The sequence below is a fragment of the Leptopilina boulardi genome, unplaced genomic scaffold (assembly GCF_019393585.1).
Source record: "Leptopilina boulardi isolate dan_hultmark-lab unplaced genomic scaffold, ZJU_Lbou_2.1 LbouV2_266, whole genome shotgun sequence".
Classification (NCBI taxonomy): Eukaryota; Metazoa; Arthropoda; class Insecta; order Hymenoptera; family Figitidae; genus Leptopilina; species Leptopilina boulardi.
Genome location: NW_026137825.1, coordinates 3,889,743 through 3,906,192, shown reverse-complemented (window position 1 = coordinate 3,906,192; position 16,450 = coordinate 3,889,743). Strand labels below are relative to the sequence as shown.

At 24.0% G+C, this 16,450-nt stretch overlaps 2 protein-coding genes across 3 annotated transcripts in view; one reads left to right on the top strand and one right to left on the bottom strand.

The window, feature by feature from the left end:
* The window catches only part of LOC127281203 (N-alpha-acetyltransferase 40), a 54,144-nt gene extending 37,712 nt beyond the window's left edge, over window positions 1–16,432 (top strand). Inside the window, exons 2-5 of the mRNA XM_051304804.1 lie at window positions 12,915–12,993; window positions 13,141–13,526; window positions 13,663–13,821; window positions 16,339–16,432. Coding sequence (XP_051160761.1) covers window positions 12,979–12,993; window positions 13,141–13,526; window positions 13,663–13,821; window positions 16,339–16,408 — 630 coding nt within the window. The 5' untranslated portion in view covers window positions 12,915–12,978 and the 3' untranslated portion in view covers window positions 16,409–16,432. The remainder of the gene's footprint in view (window positions 1–12,914; window positions 12,994–13,140; window positions 13,527–13,662; window positions 13,822–16,338) is intronic.
* On the bottom strand, window positions 327–12,483 carry LOC127281185 (PAX-interacting protein 1-like). Of its 2 annotated transcripts, XM_051304782.1 has the most exons (10): window positions 12,333–12,483; window positions 11,997–12,126; window positions 11,619–11,803; window positions 8,761–11,504; window positions 5,714–6,158; window positions 5,365–5,549; window positions 3,085–3,326; window positions 2,726–2,995; window positions 2,304–2,508; window positions 327–539 (listed from the first exon to the last, which is right to left on the bottom strand). In XM_051304782.1, the coding sequence occupies exons 2-10, from the start codon at window positions 12,090–12,092 to the stop codon at window positions 466–468; spliced, it is 4,446 nt and encodes a 1,481-aa protein (XP_051160739.1). In that variant the 5' UTR covers window positions 12,093–12,126; window positions 12,333–12,483; the 3' UTR covers window positions 327–465. The 2 variants fall into 2 exon arrangements, with proteins under 2 accessions (XP_051160739.1, XP_051160738.1); XM_051304781.1 differs by having other exon boundaries at window positions 11,997–12,482.
* Window positions 16,433–16,450: the final 18 nt, after the last annotated feature.

The window sequence follows — 16,450 nt, the reverse complement described above, 5'->3', positions numbered from 1 at the left end:
TTTAATTCTTTTTTTTAAAGACAATTTATATTTTAAAATATGGAATGAATAAAATGTGATAATCTGGTTGTGAAAAACATAAGGTAAAATACACTATAATTATAATAAAAATTTCACTCATTATAGTATACTATATTTATAAATTTTAAATATATATATATATATATGTTTTAAACAACTTATTTGCATATGAATAAGCAAATTTTTTTTATAATTATCACAATTAGAAAAAAAGCAAAAAAAAAAAAAAAAAAAAAAAAATAATAATAATTAATAAATTTATAGACATAACAAATAAAAAGGAACGATGCATAAGCCTTTATGGATTACCATAAAATTATGTATATCTTTATTGTCCCAGAGACTGAAAGGTAAGCCAACTTTTTTTTTTCAATTCACGAGAAACTAAAGTTTATTTGGAAAATTTTAAATTATTTTTTTTTTTTCTTTAAATGAGAGTCCTTTTCACTGTGTGAGATCCTCAACTTTGAAACATTGTCGCGCAATTGAACCCATTACAATTTCTGCAGTAAATATATCTGAAAAAGAAAAATTTAATTAAAAAAATTGCACGGAAAAAAAGGAAAAAAAAAATAACATAATTTTTACTATTTTGAAAGTGAATATCTAATTCAATTTTTCCTTCAATAATAATAAAGTAAAAAGTATTGTGAAAAAATACTAATAGTAAACTTTACTATTTTCGAAACAATTTTCTCTATATTTCCAAAGCGAAAATTTCGGATTTCATTTTGTAAGTATAGTAAAAGTTACTTTATATATATTTTTTCCTTTTTCATAACTAAAATATCGAAATTAGGATCAATCCATTATATTTCAGCTCGTCATTGCGATCTCTTTTTAGAAAAATTTGATAATTCCTAAAAATGATATTTGATATCCCTACAACTAATTTTTGGCAATTTAGAAAAATTTATTTTCCAAAAGCACTAATACTAATTTTTTATAATTACATTTGTAAAATAATTTTATTCTATAGAATATTATCTTTGTAGAATAGTAATTTAAAAGAATCTTAATTTTACAGACAAAAAAAAAAATTGTACAGAATTTTCATTTCACTGAATATTGTTCGAATTTTCATTTTACAAAATTGATACATTTAACCGATTATTAATATTACAGAATTTTTTATTTAAACGAAAATTAATAAGCCGGAAATTTAATTTAATCGAATATCAAAAATTTGTGCGAAATATTGTTTCGTAAAAAAATTAATTTTGCAAAATTATTCAAAAGAATTTTAATTGCGCTGACAGAAAATTAGAAAGAATATTAATTTAACAGAATATTCGTCTATTCGAATAAATATTAATTTTATAGAAAATGCAAACGGTGGAAAATTAATTTAACAGAACTATTTTTGGTGATTTATTTTTAAAATATTGACAAATCACAATTTTTTTTGTGATAATTTCTGATTGATTTTCAAAAATTGGGACAAAATAATTTTGTCAAATTGATTTTCGACTATTTGCTTATCTGTAAAATTAATATTTATTCGAATAGACGAATATTCCTGTTAAATTAATATTCTTTCTAATTTTCTGTCAGCGCAATTAAAATTCTTTTGAATAATTTTGCAAAATTAATATTCTTCGAAACAACGTTTCAGACAAATTGAAATTCGATTAAATTGAATTTCTGGCTAATTAATTTTTTGTCTAAATAAAAATTCTGTAACATTAATAATCGTTTAAATTCTGTGAAAGGAAACTTCGAACAATATACTGTAAAATGAAAATTCTGTACACTTTTTTTTCTCCAAAATTAAAATTCTTTTAAATTACTATTCTGGAAAAAGAATATTTTAAAGAATATTTTTTAATTAACTGTTGATTAATTTTAAGTATTTTTAATCTACTTTCATATGAAATGCTGAATTTTTAAATTGAAATATGAAATATTTTACCTTTAATATTGAGTCGATATCAAAACCACAGAAAACTTTTCAAAAAAAAAAAAAATGTTAGATTGAACAAAACTAATATTATTATTTTTATTTTAATAAGATGGAAAAGTTGATTATTCGTCTGATCCATTGTTATTTTTACATCGTTTTTCCTTTTTTTAATTTCATTATTTATAATTTTTCTTCAATTACTTTCTTTACATAAAAAGAAAAAAATTTTTTTTTGTTTATTATTTTGAATATAATGAAAATTTTAGTTTTTAAAATGATGTTATTTTTTCAAATTTTTCTAAAATATAGATCGCAACAACTAGCTGAAATATAATTGATTGATATTTTATTTTTTATTTTAATTAAAAAGAAAGCTTACTTATATTTGCTCGCATCACATCAGCCAATAGATGAAGATCATTTTCATGTGTAATTATAATGTAATTCAATTCGGTGCTATTCATTTCTTGAATAGTAGCGAGTGATTTTCGCGTTTTGTCCATTACACCGCCAGCACTTTCAATAATTTCAGCAATTGATGAAGGAGCAGGAATTACGCTAGGCGTTACATAAAATGTTTTCCCCTATAAAAACAAAAAATTTATAATATCAAGCAAATATAAAAGTACTTTTTAATTATTCGAAACTTTTAATAAGAATAATAATAAAAATAATAATATTAATATTATTAAAATAATAATAGTTATAATAATAAATAACAGTAATAGTAATAATAATAAATAATAGTAATAGTAATAATAATAAGAAAAATAATAATAATAATAATAATAATAATAATACCTTAAGTACAGTTCCTCTATTAGGACTGGTAAGAGCTTTCTGAATATTGCAACCAAAATTTTTCTCAAATTCCGAATCACCAAGAATATATGATGTTTCATCTAAGAATGTATTTTTTGTGTAACAATCAAGAAGCCATTGAAGAGTTACAATAAATTTACAACGCGACAAACAACAAAGAAGTTTGACAGTTCGAATTGGTGATGGCATTACTAAATGTGTTGCATCTCTCCAACTTGCAGCCATTGCACCACCTAATTCTCGAATTCTCTGAGGGGGGGAAAAAAAAACAAAAAAATTATAAAAAGTTGTATTAGTGATAAAAAAAAGTAAAAATATATCAGATTATTTTTAAAAACCTTTGCATGTTTTCTAGGATCAATTCCAGAGAAAAGAATTCTTGGTTGTTTATCAGGTGGTGGAGGATCGGGATTACAAACAACAATTGGCTCATCAAGACCAAGTAAATGTGGATCCTTAATTGCTAATGGAACATCTAATCTAGGTTTCTTATATTTTCTCAGTGCATTTGGTCCTTGTCCAACTTGTTTTACTTTATCGTATGACTCCTGTGTTATGTTTATTGGCATTTTCCAAGCAGCTTCAAAAAAAAAAAAAAAAATTACAATTATTATTGTAAATTAAATTATTTAACAGGGATTTAAAATCCGAGTACTTCGATTTAGATTTTTTTTATTTAATTTTTTTTTCACACATTTCTTAGAAATTAATTTCTAAACTATTTGTTTATTAATAAATATTTAATTGATTCGTTTAATAATAAAAGTATCAAAGAAATATTCATGTTTTTATCAAAGAAAATAATTTAAGAGCAGAGCTGATAAAAATCAGGATTTTTTTTTTAGAAAAACAAAAAAATTTCCGATTTAAATGAATTTTTTTTTTACTTAAATCTTTTATTTAAATATTTTTCAAAAGTTAATTTCTAAACTATTTGTTTCTTTTCAATAAATATTTAATCGATAAATTTAATCAAAGAAATATTTTTATTTTTATCAGAGAAAATAATTTAAAAGCAGAACTGATAAAAATCAGGATTTTTTTTAGAAAAACAAAAAAATTTCCGATTATTTGCGATTTAAATCTGATTATTTGCGATTTAAATCTGTTTTTTAAACATTTTACAAAAATTAATTTCTAAATAATTTCTTTTTTTAAAATAAATATTTAAACGATAAATTTAATAACAAAAGCATCAAATATTTATATTTTTATCAAAGTAAATAACAATTTTTAAATTAAACTCTAAAATTATCCAACAATTCATACTTTTCAAAATTGTTGATTACTAAAAAGTAAATAATTTATTTATTTAACAATGGATTCCAAATTTCTATATTGATAGGAAAAAAATAGTACAAAAATTAAAAAATTAATTTTCATAAATTAAAAAAATAAAAACAGTACAAAAACAATAGAAAAATTAATTAATTACAGAATTAAATTTTCTAATATTATACATCAAAAAGTTTCAATTACTAAATAGAACTTTATTTTAGAAAATATTAGAACTAACGTAAAAATTTGGAACTAAAATTATCCAAAAAGAAATTTGTTTAAAATTTTTTTTTTTGCGATTTTTGCAAATTTAATAACTTTTTAATAATATAGCAAAATTGACAAAATAAATCAAACGATACGTTTTTAAATATTCTTTTAATTTATTGTAATATTTTTCACATAATATAAAGAGTTTTAAACAAATATTGTAAAAAGTAGTGTTTTCAAAATTTTATATTTTTCAAAATTTAAAATAACCTTCGGTAAAATGTTATTCAATAAAAAAAAAATCAGACTTAAATCGAATTAATAGGATTTTTTTTTATTTTTTCAAAAAATTATCCTTTTTATCAGCCGTACATTATTTATTCTATTACTGTGCTTTTTTTTATTAAATTATTTATTTAAATTTATTTCTGTTACTGAAGAATTTATTAGAAATTACAGACAAAAATTGAACGTTTAATTAGAAATTAAATTTTTATTTGCAAAATGTTTTCAGATAATTAAATTTCGGAAAAATTATAGTTGAAATTATTAAATTTCAAAAAATTCAAGATGATAAAATTTAGAAATTAGTAAATTTTAGAAGGTTTTAAATTAAAATTTAAATAATTGAATTTCAAATGATTTTTTATTGAAATTTTTGATAATTTCCGTTGCTGATAATTTTCAGATAATTTAAATTTTCAAAAAGTATTATACAAAATCATGAAAAATAATCGAATTTCGGAAGAAGTTTAAAATGATTAAATTTCAAAAAGTTTACAATGAAAAATTTTAGAAATTTAATTTTAGATATAGTTTTAAATTGAAATTTTAGACAATAATTGAATTTCAAGAGATTTTAAATTGAAATTTTTGTGGTAATTTTATTTGCTAATTTTTTTGTTTTTATTTTTAAACTATTATTAAATGTCATAAAATTTTTAATTGAAAAATACTTTAAGATATTTGAATTTTGTGAAAAATTTTCATTAAATTTATCGAAATTAATTAATTTAGGAGAAGAATTTTATAAATTTTAGAAACAAGCCTTTCCCCTAAAATCATTGCAGTTCTGAATTATTGTAAATTAAATTATTAAAAAGAAAAAGAAAATTTTCAATTTTTCTCACCCATTAATTGTGGCACAAGTGAATAATCCAGCCGGAAAGGATTTCCTAAACTGAATTGTTGATATTTGGGAGCATCAATTTGATGTAAAGCACTCATTTGTCCGCAAAGTAAATCCGTCAACCATTGGGCATTAACAACATTGATTTGCCATTCTCTTGCTTTTTTATATTTTGCACCATCGGGTCTACATAATTAAATTTAATTAATTAGTTAATTTTCCTCTCAAACTGTGTTTTAAAAAATTAAATCATTGAAAAAATAGATAAAAAAAATCCTACATAAAAAAATTGAATTGAATTCAAAAAAAATGTAGATAATTAAATTAATAATAGTATATAATAAATTTACCTTCTGCAAACAAGAAGTGTATTGTGTCTCGAAAAATAAACAGTGAGTTTTGCCCCAAGTGTTTCGAGCATTATTTTAACTTTAGAACGTTCTTCGCCCTCAAATCCAGATAATGATATGATATGTTTATTGCATGGAAATTCAGTGAGACTGAAATGTGTTGGAAAATGTAGTGCATGCCACGGTGGAAGAACTTGTTGTTTATTTACAACATCTGAAAGCCAATGGGCGCTAATACAACGTTTTCCTTCTCTAAGCGCTTGAACGACAATTGGATGTTTTTGCGTTATTGAAAGAACGTGGGTTGCACGTGCACAATATTGTGGTTCAACTTCACCGCCATGTCTTTCAATAACTTGTTTCCATACTGAGACTTCATTTGGATTTTGTGTATCATATTCGGCAATTACAAATATACAACCAAGAAGAAATAGATCTGGTGGCACTGTGGAAGAAAAGAAAAGAAATATAATATTAATAAATTATAAAAAATTAACAGTGTTTTTCAATTTTAAAAATAATGTTGATTCAAAAATATATAAAGAGATATATAATTAATATTTTTAGAGATAATTGAATTTTAAAAGATTTTCAATTAAAAATTTATATTGCAAAATTGAATTTCAATAATTTTAATGAAATCCTTTAAAAATTTAATAATTGACTAAAAATCTTTTGAAAAAGTCTTTAAGAATTTAAATTGACAAAATTTTAAAGTCATAATTTCCTAAAATTTGATTAATTCTAAAAATCTAGACTGTAGCTCTTCTGAAATTCAATTATTTTTTTAAATTTCTATTTAAAATTCTTCGCGAAGTTAATGATTTTAAATAATTTTAACCAACTTCTTCGAAAATTCAATTATTTAGAATATTTTTAAATTACATTTTTTTAATATTCAATTATTCTCTATAATTTGTAAAAAAAAAAAATCTTCAACAATTCAATTTTGCAAAAAATTCTATTTAAAATTTTTCGCCCAATTAATTATTTTTAATAATTTCTTTTCAAATTCAATTATTTGGAATATTTTTTAATTAATTAAAATTTTTTTTATAAATAATTGAATTTCAAAAGAGTTTATTAAATTTTAGATAATAATTAAATTTTACAGAATTAAAAATAATTTAATTAATAAAGTTTAGAGAAAATTTTTTAAAAATAATTGAATTTTCAAAAAATTTTCTATTCAGATTTTTAAAAATTTAAATTTTAGTAATTTTTGATTATTTTTTATTTTTAATTGAAAAATGCTTTCAGTTATTTGAATTTTTCAGAATAATATTATGTAAATCATAAAAATAATTAATTTTTATAAAGAGTTAAAGTTGAAAATTTTTGTAAATAATTGAATTTTAAATGATTTTCTTAAATTTTAGACAAAAATTAAATTTTACAAAATTGAAATTAATTTATCAAATAATTTTCTTATTTTTTTTTTTTTTTAAATAATTGAATTTTCGAAAATTTTCAGTGATTTTTGTTACTGGAGAATTTATTAAAAATTATGGACAAAAATTAAATTTTAAAAGTTTTTTAATTTGAAAAATGCTTTCGGTTAATTGAATTTTTGGAAGAATATTATAAAAATCATTAAAAATAATTGAATTTCAGGAGAAATATACAGTTGAAATTATTAAATTTCCATAAGTTTAAGTAAGAAAAAATTTTAGAGGTGATTTTGAATTGAAAATTTTTGATAATATTATTTCTTGATTTTTTTTTTTTAATTTTAACCAATTATTGAATTTTATAAATTCTAATTCGACAAATTTCATTAAAAAATTATTGAAAATAATTGAATTTTCAAAGAGTTACAATAGAAATTTTTAGAAATAATTGAATTTTTGAAAAATATTATTTAAAATTCTTTAAAAAAAAATTTAGGAAAGAATTTAGGAAGAATTATAATTAAAATTATTAAATTTCCAAAAGTTTTAGATTTGGAAAATGTTTGGAAAAAAATTAAATTTTCCAAGGTATTAAATTGAAATATTTGAAAAATAATTGAATTCCAAGTGATTTTGAATTGAAATTATTAATAATTTCCGTTGCTGATTTTTTTTTTAATGAACAATTATTGAATTTCATAAATTCTTTAATTCGACAAATTTCATTAAAAAATTATTGAAAATAATTGAATTTTCAAAGAGTTAAAATAGAAATTTTTATAAATAATTGAATTTTTGAAAAATATTATAAAATTCTTTTTAAAAAAATTTTATATTTAGGAAGAATTATAATTAAAATTATTAAATTTCCAAAAGTTTTAGATTTGGAAAATGTTTGGAAAATAATTAAATTTTCGAAGGTATTAAATTGAAATATTTGAAAAATAATTGAATTCCAAGTGATTTTGAATTGGAGTTTTTGATTATTTTCCCTTGCTGATTTTTTTTTTAAACGAACAATTTGAATTTCATAAATTCTTTAATGCGACAAATTTCATTAAAAAATTATTGAAAATAATTGAATTTTCAAAGAGTTAAAACAGAAATTTTCAGAAATAATTGAATGTTTGAAAAATATTATAAAATTCATTGAAAAAAAAAAATAATTATATTTCGGAAGAGTTATAATTAAAATTATTAAATTTCCAAAAGTTTTCGATTAAAAAATTTTTGAAAATAATTAAATTTTAGGTGTTAAATTGAAATATTAGAAAAGTCATTAACTTCCAAATGATTTTGAATTTAAATTTTTGATTATTTTCCCTTGCTGATTTTTTTTTTATACGAACAATTTGAATTTCATAAATTCTTTAATACGACAAATAGTTGAAAATAATTCAAATTTGTGAAGAATTTCATTAAAAATTATTTTAAAAAAGTAATTAATTTAGTGATGAATTTTAGTTAAAAAATTTACGGGCATTGTCCATATATTTTCAATAAATAAAAATCTATTAAATAATTGAAATAAACATCTGCATCTACTAAAAAAAAAAAAAGATGCATTTTATTAAATATTTTGTAAAAAAGGTCGCATCTTATTAAAATTCGAAAAAAGTATAATCCGAGGCCAATAAATAATAAAAAAAAACTCACATTTCAAATTAGGATTATGTCCATAAAATTGTGCCTTTGGTTGTTGCATTGCCGGTGTATATTGCATTTTAATTTGTCCCCCAACAGGCGCACCATTAGTAATATTACCCAATGTTCTTCTTTGATAGGCAGCCAATAATTGTGGATCCTGTGAAGGTGGAGGTGGTGGTCGATGTTGTGCAGTCATAAGTCTCAATTGTCCCGCAGCACTACCCTCCGTTGCACCGCCTTGCAATCTATTTGTCAACATATTGGCGAGAGCAGTTTTTGTCTTGGCATTCACCACAAGTTGTTGCTCCGGTGATATTTGATTATTAACCGGCAATGCCGTTAAAGTTGTCGGTTCCTGCTGCGCTCCCTGTTGCTGTTGCTGCTGTTGTTGTTGTTGCTGCTGCTGTTGTTGCTGCTGCTGCTGCTGCTGAAGATGCTGCAACTGTAATCTCGCCATTTGTTGTTGTTTTTGAATTTGCAATTGCGTAAATTGTTGAGGCGTCAATTGTTGTCCCTGCTGAAATGTGCCAGTTGCTTGCGATGCTTGCGAAACAGGTTGCGCTGTTTGTACAATCACTTGATTTTGTGGATTTATTGGCGTTAATGCCGGTGGTTGTACACTGTGCATTGGTTTTTGTCCCGCTGTCTGTCCAATTAATTGCGGTGGCCTTGGTTGTTGTTGCACCCATTGAATACCGGGTTGTCCGGGTTTACCTGGACTACGAATAACGGCAATATGAGGACCCTGTTGTGCTTGACGATTATGCATTTGTCGATGCATGAGGAGGGTTCTTTGTTTTTGTATTTTTTGTATAAATTGAGCGCGCTGCTGGGGATCCATTTGTTGTAGTTGCTGATGAGTTTGGGCGTCCAATTGAATTAGTTGCCGCGGTGGTTGTGGAGGTTGTTGGGTCCATTGTCCGCCGGGACGTTGTTGGCCAATTTGTTGTTGCGTCTGTTGACGCTGTAATTGAAGATGATATTGCTGCTGTTGCCATTGTGGATCACGTTGAACGATGAAACTTTGTTGCGTTGGATTTATTAGCTGTTGACCGGGCGATTGTTGTTGTAATTGTCCGTCGCGAATTACAAATTGCTGCGAGGTTTGCGGTACTGATTGTTGGAGTTGCTGGGAGATTTGTTGGATTTTTTGCTGCTGCTGCTGTTGCTGCTGAAGGAGCATTAGTTGTTGGCGCTGCTCGTGGGTTAGGGATTGCTGCTGCTGTTGCTGCTGCTGCTGCGGCGGCGGTTGTTGTTGTTGTTGATTTTGTAATTGTTGACCCACTACCAATTGATTTTGTACCTGTCCCAACTGTTGTGTTTGTAATTGTTGATTTTGTATTTGTTGCGTCTGTAATTGTTGATTCTGTATTTGTTGAGTTTGCAGTTGTTGATTTTGTATTTGTTGCGTCTGTAATTGTTGATTCTGTATTTGTTGTGTTTGCAGTTGTTGATTTTGTATTTGCTGCGTTTGTATTTGTGGATTTTGCAATTGTTGCGTCTGTATTTGTTGATTTTGCAATTGTTGGGTCTGTATCTGTGGATTTTGTATCTGATTTTGCAATTGTTGACTCTGTATCTGTGGATTTTGTATCTGATTTTGTAATTGTGGATTTTGTATCTGATTTTGTATTTGATTTTGCAATTGTTGATTTTGTATTTGTTGAGTTTGCAATTGATTTTGCAATTGTTGCGCCGGCTGCAATTGTTGAAGAGAAATCTGCTGCGACAAATGACTTTGAGGACTAATTTGCTGTTGAGTTTGCTGTTGGCTAATTTGCGGATTCGCCAAAAGCTGCTTTTGCTGAGCGACTATCAACTGCTGTTGTTGCTGCTGCTGGGTCGTAAGTTGCAATTGTGACAATTGGCTACTCACTTGCTGAGGTGGTGTCATCAGATTTTGATTTTGAAGAGAAAAATTCTGTTGATTCATCTGCTGCGGAGCCTGTTGGACAATTTGCTGCATCTGAACAGGCTGATGATTAATTTGCTGATTAATCTGCTGATTCAAATGTTGTTGATTAATATGACTCATCTGTTGATTGACCTGAACTTCGTTCATTTGTTGACTCATTTGATTCTGCAATTCTTGCATTTGATTTTGCAATGGACTCTTCATTTGCAATAAATTATTTGCCTGTGAATTCGATGGTAGCCAATTTTGATTCATCAAATTTTGATTGACTGATGGCGCAATTGAGGATGTGGTAACGGCAACTTGACGAACAAAATGTTGATTACTTGAAACACGTGGTGTTGATGATTGAAAAACAGAAACGGGCGTTGAATTAACTTCAGTGTTTATATGTTGATTTGGTTGATTCCAAGGCATACGTTGTTTCAATTGTTCTAAAACTGCATTCGTTTCCTCCTGCTCTTCTTGAGTGGAATTATTAAGTGCATCATCATCCATGAATCCTGTTATCAATGCAGTTGAACTATTTGGCGATGGATACATCAATAGTCGTGGATGAAATTCAGCTTCTTTAATTAATGTTCTTTTTTTTGATGATTCAACAATCCAATCGGGTGTAACTATTTGTATATTATATTTTGTTGCTATCTCGTATTTTGCGCCACTTGCCTTTCCAACAATCAAATGAGTACAATAACGATCCAATCGAAGTTGACATTTACCGCCTTGAAATGTTATCATAGCCCAAAGTGCTTTACTATCTCCATGACTTACTTGTGAAATACATGCTTGTACATTGGAGAATAATTGATTATCTTCCGGTGAAAAATATTGAACTCTATTGGAGAAAAAATTAAGGAAAAAATAAATTTTTTTAATATTAATTATAACAATAATTGTAAACTTTTTTTTTTTTTTTAAATATTATTAAATTTAAATTGTAAAAGGATACGGAAGTAACTTCTGACATTTGGCAGAATATACAACCCAGTTTTGTGTGACAGCCGGAATTTCATAAAGATCTTTGGCTGCAGAAATATCATTTTCAATTGCCTCGTAACCCGCTACTAAATGTGTTACAAAATCACTGAAATAATTTGATCTCTCTGCTCCACCTTCTTGCAATAAACTTAATATCTACAAATAGAAATTTTTACATATTTTTAAAATCCAATATTTTACAATGAAACGCCGTTTCTTTGTTTGCATAACAAAAAAAAAAACAATAAAATTAGAAAAAAACTTTTTTCATTTTATAAAAAGAATTACTTTATATATAGAAAAAAAGAGTTTATCATAATGAATTTAGAAAAATATATTAACAATATACCTTAGGGTCCCCTTCGCCACTGACGTAGTATTTTACGTTGGCGAAGAGTGCACTATCCAATTTCAATTCCTCTAGGCCAGCCCGATAATCGCCCATTTTATGAGCATCACCTTCACAACACCTCCCGTTACTAAAAATCGGGAATACATACGAATTTTCTTAATTATTGACAATAAGAATTTCCGCGCGTCTGTTTGTTATTATTATGATTGTTATTTAAAGGTTATGTTTCTAATATATAAGTCAAGAAACAAAGTCATATATATATATATACAAATTTTGTTGTTGTAGAATATAGAGCTAAAATCAACTCATAATATATTAAAACTTCATTACTTGTTTTGAGGAAAAATAAAATTTCCTAAATAAGATTAAATAAATAGTGCCGTCTTAATACACTGAATATTAACAATGGTAATAATGACGCAAAAATTTTAAGTTTGTCTTTCGTACATTCTTTTTTTTTTTTGGCGGGGTGGTGGGGGAAGGGGGGTGTGTATCGAAGACTAGGCGCATCAGGGTTGGGAAGTGAAAGTTTTGCACATTATTATGGTGGATTCACTTGAATTTTTTTTTTGTTTATTTCGCAAATTTGTAGGTGTGATCGCACCATAATTACATGAATTTGATTGGCTCTGAAAAATATTCCATTTCCATTGTGAAAATTGAATATTGTTAGAGCCAATCAAATTCAGTGATTCTCCGTGAAGGTGTAAATGTACCTTTACTTGAATTTTTTTGTCCATTTCGCAAATTTATAGGTTGTGATAGCATCTTTACTATAATTTATTTTATTTTGCAGAAACAGCTTTAGATTATGTAGGCTTTACGAAATTTACGTGAATTACGTTTTTGTTTTCCTACACATGATTTTTAAAAGCTATTAACCGAATCAACAACAATATATAGTTTTTACCTTTTTTTTCCGTTAATATTCCTTTAATTACAAGTGAAAAGTGTTAATTGTTTTTTTTAAATTAAAATGGTACACATGAAGGTAGGAAAAAATATTCAATTTATTTGTTATACGCAATTAGAAAAAAAAAAGTTTCTTTTTATTTTTATTTACAATATGAAATATTCAATTTATTATTATATACTCAGAGAAATAAGTTTCTTTAAAATATTTCTTATTTACAAATAGAAACAACCGCGAAAAACGCGACGTCAATTACAAGCGGAAAAATTGTCTGAAGCAAAAAAATTAATTAATAAAGCCAATTCATTGGAAGTGCCTCTTCCTAGTAGTTTTCAAAAATTCACATCTAAAGATGAAATAAATTATGAAATTCATTGTAATCGAGCAAAAGAATTGACAAATGAACAATCATCATGGATTATAGATCTTATGGAAAGAAATATGAAAAAAAGTTATGAATTATCGTCATGGGGTTGGGATGCAGATAAAAAAAGAAATGAATTATTTGATTCACAAGCATGGCATTTGATTGCAATAAATAATAATGGAATTAATGTTGGATTTTCACATTTTCGATTTGATGTTGACGACGATAAGGAAGTTTTATATTGGTAGGCAATTAGTTTTTATTTTATTTACAATTTTTTTTTTTCAGTTGACAATTTTTTCTTCATTAAAAAAAAAAATTTATTTACTAAATTAAAAAATTTTAAAAATATTTGTATTAAAAATTTGCCTTTTTTTTAGTTATGAATTGCAATTAGAAACATCGACAAGAAGAAAAGGACTTGGACGATTTATGATGCAAGCTTTAGAAACAATGGCCTTGCAAAATAAAATGCAAAAAGTAGTATTAACTGTTTTTAAAAGCAATACAACGGCAGTTGCATTTTTTCACAGTCTTGGGTAAGTTCAGTTTTTTTTTTTTAAATAAATATTTTTTAAAAAATTATATTATATAATAATAAAATGCTTGGTCTGTCCTTCTGTCCTAACTTGAAGTTGGACTTTTCTGATTTCACGTGTTTTTTTGAATAGTAATCTTATGACGTGTCAAATTATGACAATTCTTTTTCTCATTTTTGCCAAAGTTGTATAATTGTGTTTCCAAATTTCGGAATAAGTTTCTTTAAAATTCCAAATTCGAAAATTCAATTCACGAAACTCAAGTACACAACGTTTACCAACGAAATTTTTTTTAAATTTGCATATTGATTCAAAAATTGTATACAAATACAAAAAATTTATGATGAGAAAAAAGATGCGCCAGGAAATTTCGTACAAGATAGTAATTTGAAAAAAATTTATTTTTAAAAATTAATTTTCAAGGTACCAGGGGCCAATGAATACCTATTAAATATTAATTATAAAAACACAGGCCTCGAATCAACTTAAAGACACAAAAAAGTCGTTTTAGTCGATTTATATTCCAAAAAAAGTGGATTTGTTTTTTATATTAACAAAAAAATATTTTACAGATTTTTAAATAAAATTTTTTTTTTTTAATAATAATCCTTTTCGAAGGGTTAAAGTTGAAATTTTTAGAAATAATTAAATTTCAAAAGATATTGTTAATTTTCAAACAATTATTAAATTTTACAGAACTAAAAATAATTTAACAAACAAATTTTGGAAAACAATTTTTAAATTTAATTGAATTTTCAAAGATTTAAAATTGAGATTTTTGAAATTAATTGAAACTTTAAGTGTTTTGTAATTAAAATTTTAGATGATTTCACTAAAAATTTATTAGAAAATGCGGACAAAATACAATAATTTGAAAATCATTTTTGATTGAAAAATGGTTTCAGATAGTTGAATTTTCAAAGAATATTATTAAAATAGTTAAAAATAATTAAATTTCCTTAGAGTTATAATTGAAATTATTAAATTTCAAAAAAAAAAATTTTCGATGGCAAATTTTAGAAATAATTAAATTTTAGATGCTTTTAAATTCAAATTATTGAAAATTCAATTAATTTTGAATTCAAATTTTTGAGAATAATGAAATTTTATTTGATTTTAAATTTGAAAAATAATTAAATTTCAGTTCATTTTGAATTGAAAATTTTGGGAAATAATTGAATTTTAATTGAAATTTTGGATAATAATTTAATTTAAGTTCATTTTTGATTGAAAATTTGGATAATTAATTTTGAATAGAAATTTTAGAAAATAATTTTATTTTATTTCATTTTAAATTGAAAACTTGGTAAATAATTAAATTTTAAATTGAAAATTGTGGATAATTATTGAATTTTTAATTGATTTTGAATTAAATTTTCGGGTAATAATTGAATTTTAGTTTATTTTGAATTGAAATTTTTTAAAAATAATTCAATTTTATTGTGATATTTTTTTTTTAAATTATAAACAATTGTTAAATTTCATAAAAATTTTAATTGAAAAATAATTTTGATAAAATTGAATTTGTGATGTATTTCATTAAAATTATTAAAAATAATTAATTTAGTGAAGAATCATTTTAGTTCAAAATTTGTTAAATAATTGAATTGAAGAAGATCTGAAGAAGATCTACATTTTATACTAAAAAAATGTATTTTATTTACATTTTTTTTTTCAAATGTAAAAAAAAATGTCGCATTTTATTAAAATAAGTCGATAAAAGTCGTATTTTTGAAAAAAGTCGTATAATCCGAGGCCTGTAAACATATAATTTTCATTATTATCATTTAATATGTAATAATATTCTAATAAATTAAATTATTATTGATAATATTAATCTTTAATTTCTTTATAACAAACAATTAAATATTCAATTTGGCGCGCGTTTAATTTGCTAGTTAATTATAAAATTAATTAATTCCATTTTATAATTATAAATTCATTTTTATTAAAAATGTATTCATCATTTTCACACGTTCATGTTTAAAATTACATATTTCTAAATTTCTCATAATATACAATTTATATACTAAAGAATTAGTAAATAAATTACTCGCATACAATTTTTTTTTTTATAATTACAATTATAACAATATTATTATTATCATTATTACAATTATATTTATCCAGTGACTTCTATGATTATTTGGAAAATTAAAATTATCACAGAAGTTTGAATCGATGACTTTTTTTTCTTCAAGGCTTCTTGATTTATATTTTTCATATAGTGAAATTAGAAATTTAAAAACAAAAAATGGAAAATTAAAAATTGTACAATTTGCTAAAATGGAAAAATATTTATATTTTCATTAAAATTTGAATATATTTTATTCAAAAATTAAAAAAAAAAATAAAAATTGCTAAAATTAAAATTGTACTGTATATTTAAAAAAAAAATGCAATATAAACAAGATACTGAATCTATATCTATATTTACAAGTCAGTGTTAATAAATAAATAAAATATCTTTAGTGAAAACTAGTTTTTAAAAAAATTTAACTAAATTCTGTTTTACAGTTATAAATTGGATATCACGAGTCCCAACGATGAGCACTATATGATTTTGAGTAAATTATGTAGAGATTAAATAAAAACTGTTTTTTTTTCCAAATCTTTGTTGATTTTCAAC

Bases quoted from the DNA above. Each gene is read 5' to 3' on its own strand.
- LOC127281185 (XM_051304782.1), bottom strand. From the start codon at position 12,092: ATGGGCGATTATCGGGCTGGCCTAGAGGAATTGAAATTGGATAGTGCA. The intron at 11,804-11,996 runs GTATATTGTTAA...TTCTATTTGTAG, and splicing joins GTGGCGAAGGGGACCCTAAG to ATATTAAGTTTATTGCAAGA. The intron at 5,550-5,713 runs GTAAATTTATTA...TTAATTATGTAG, and splicing joins ACACTTCTTGTTTGCAGAAG to ACCCGATGGTGCAAAATATA.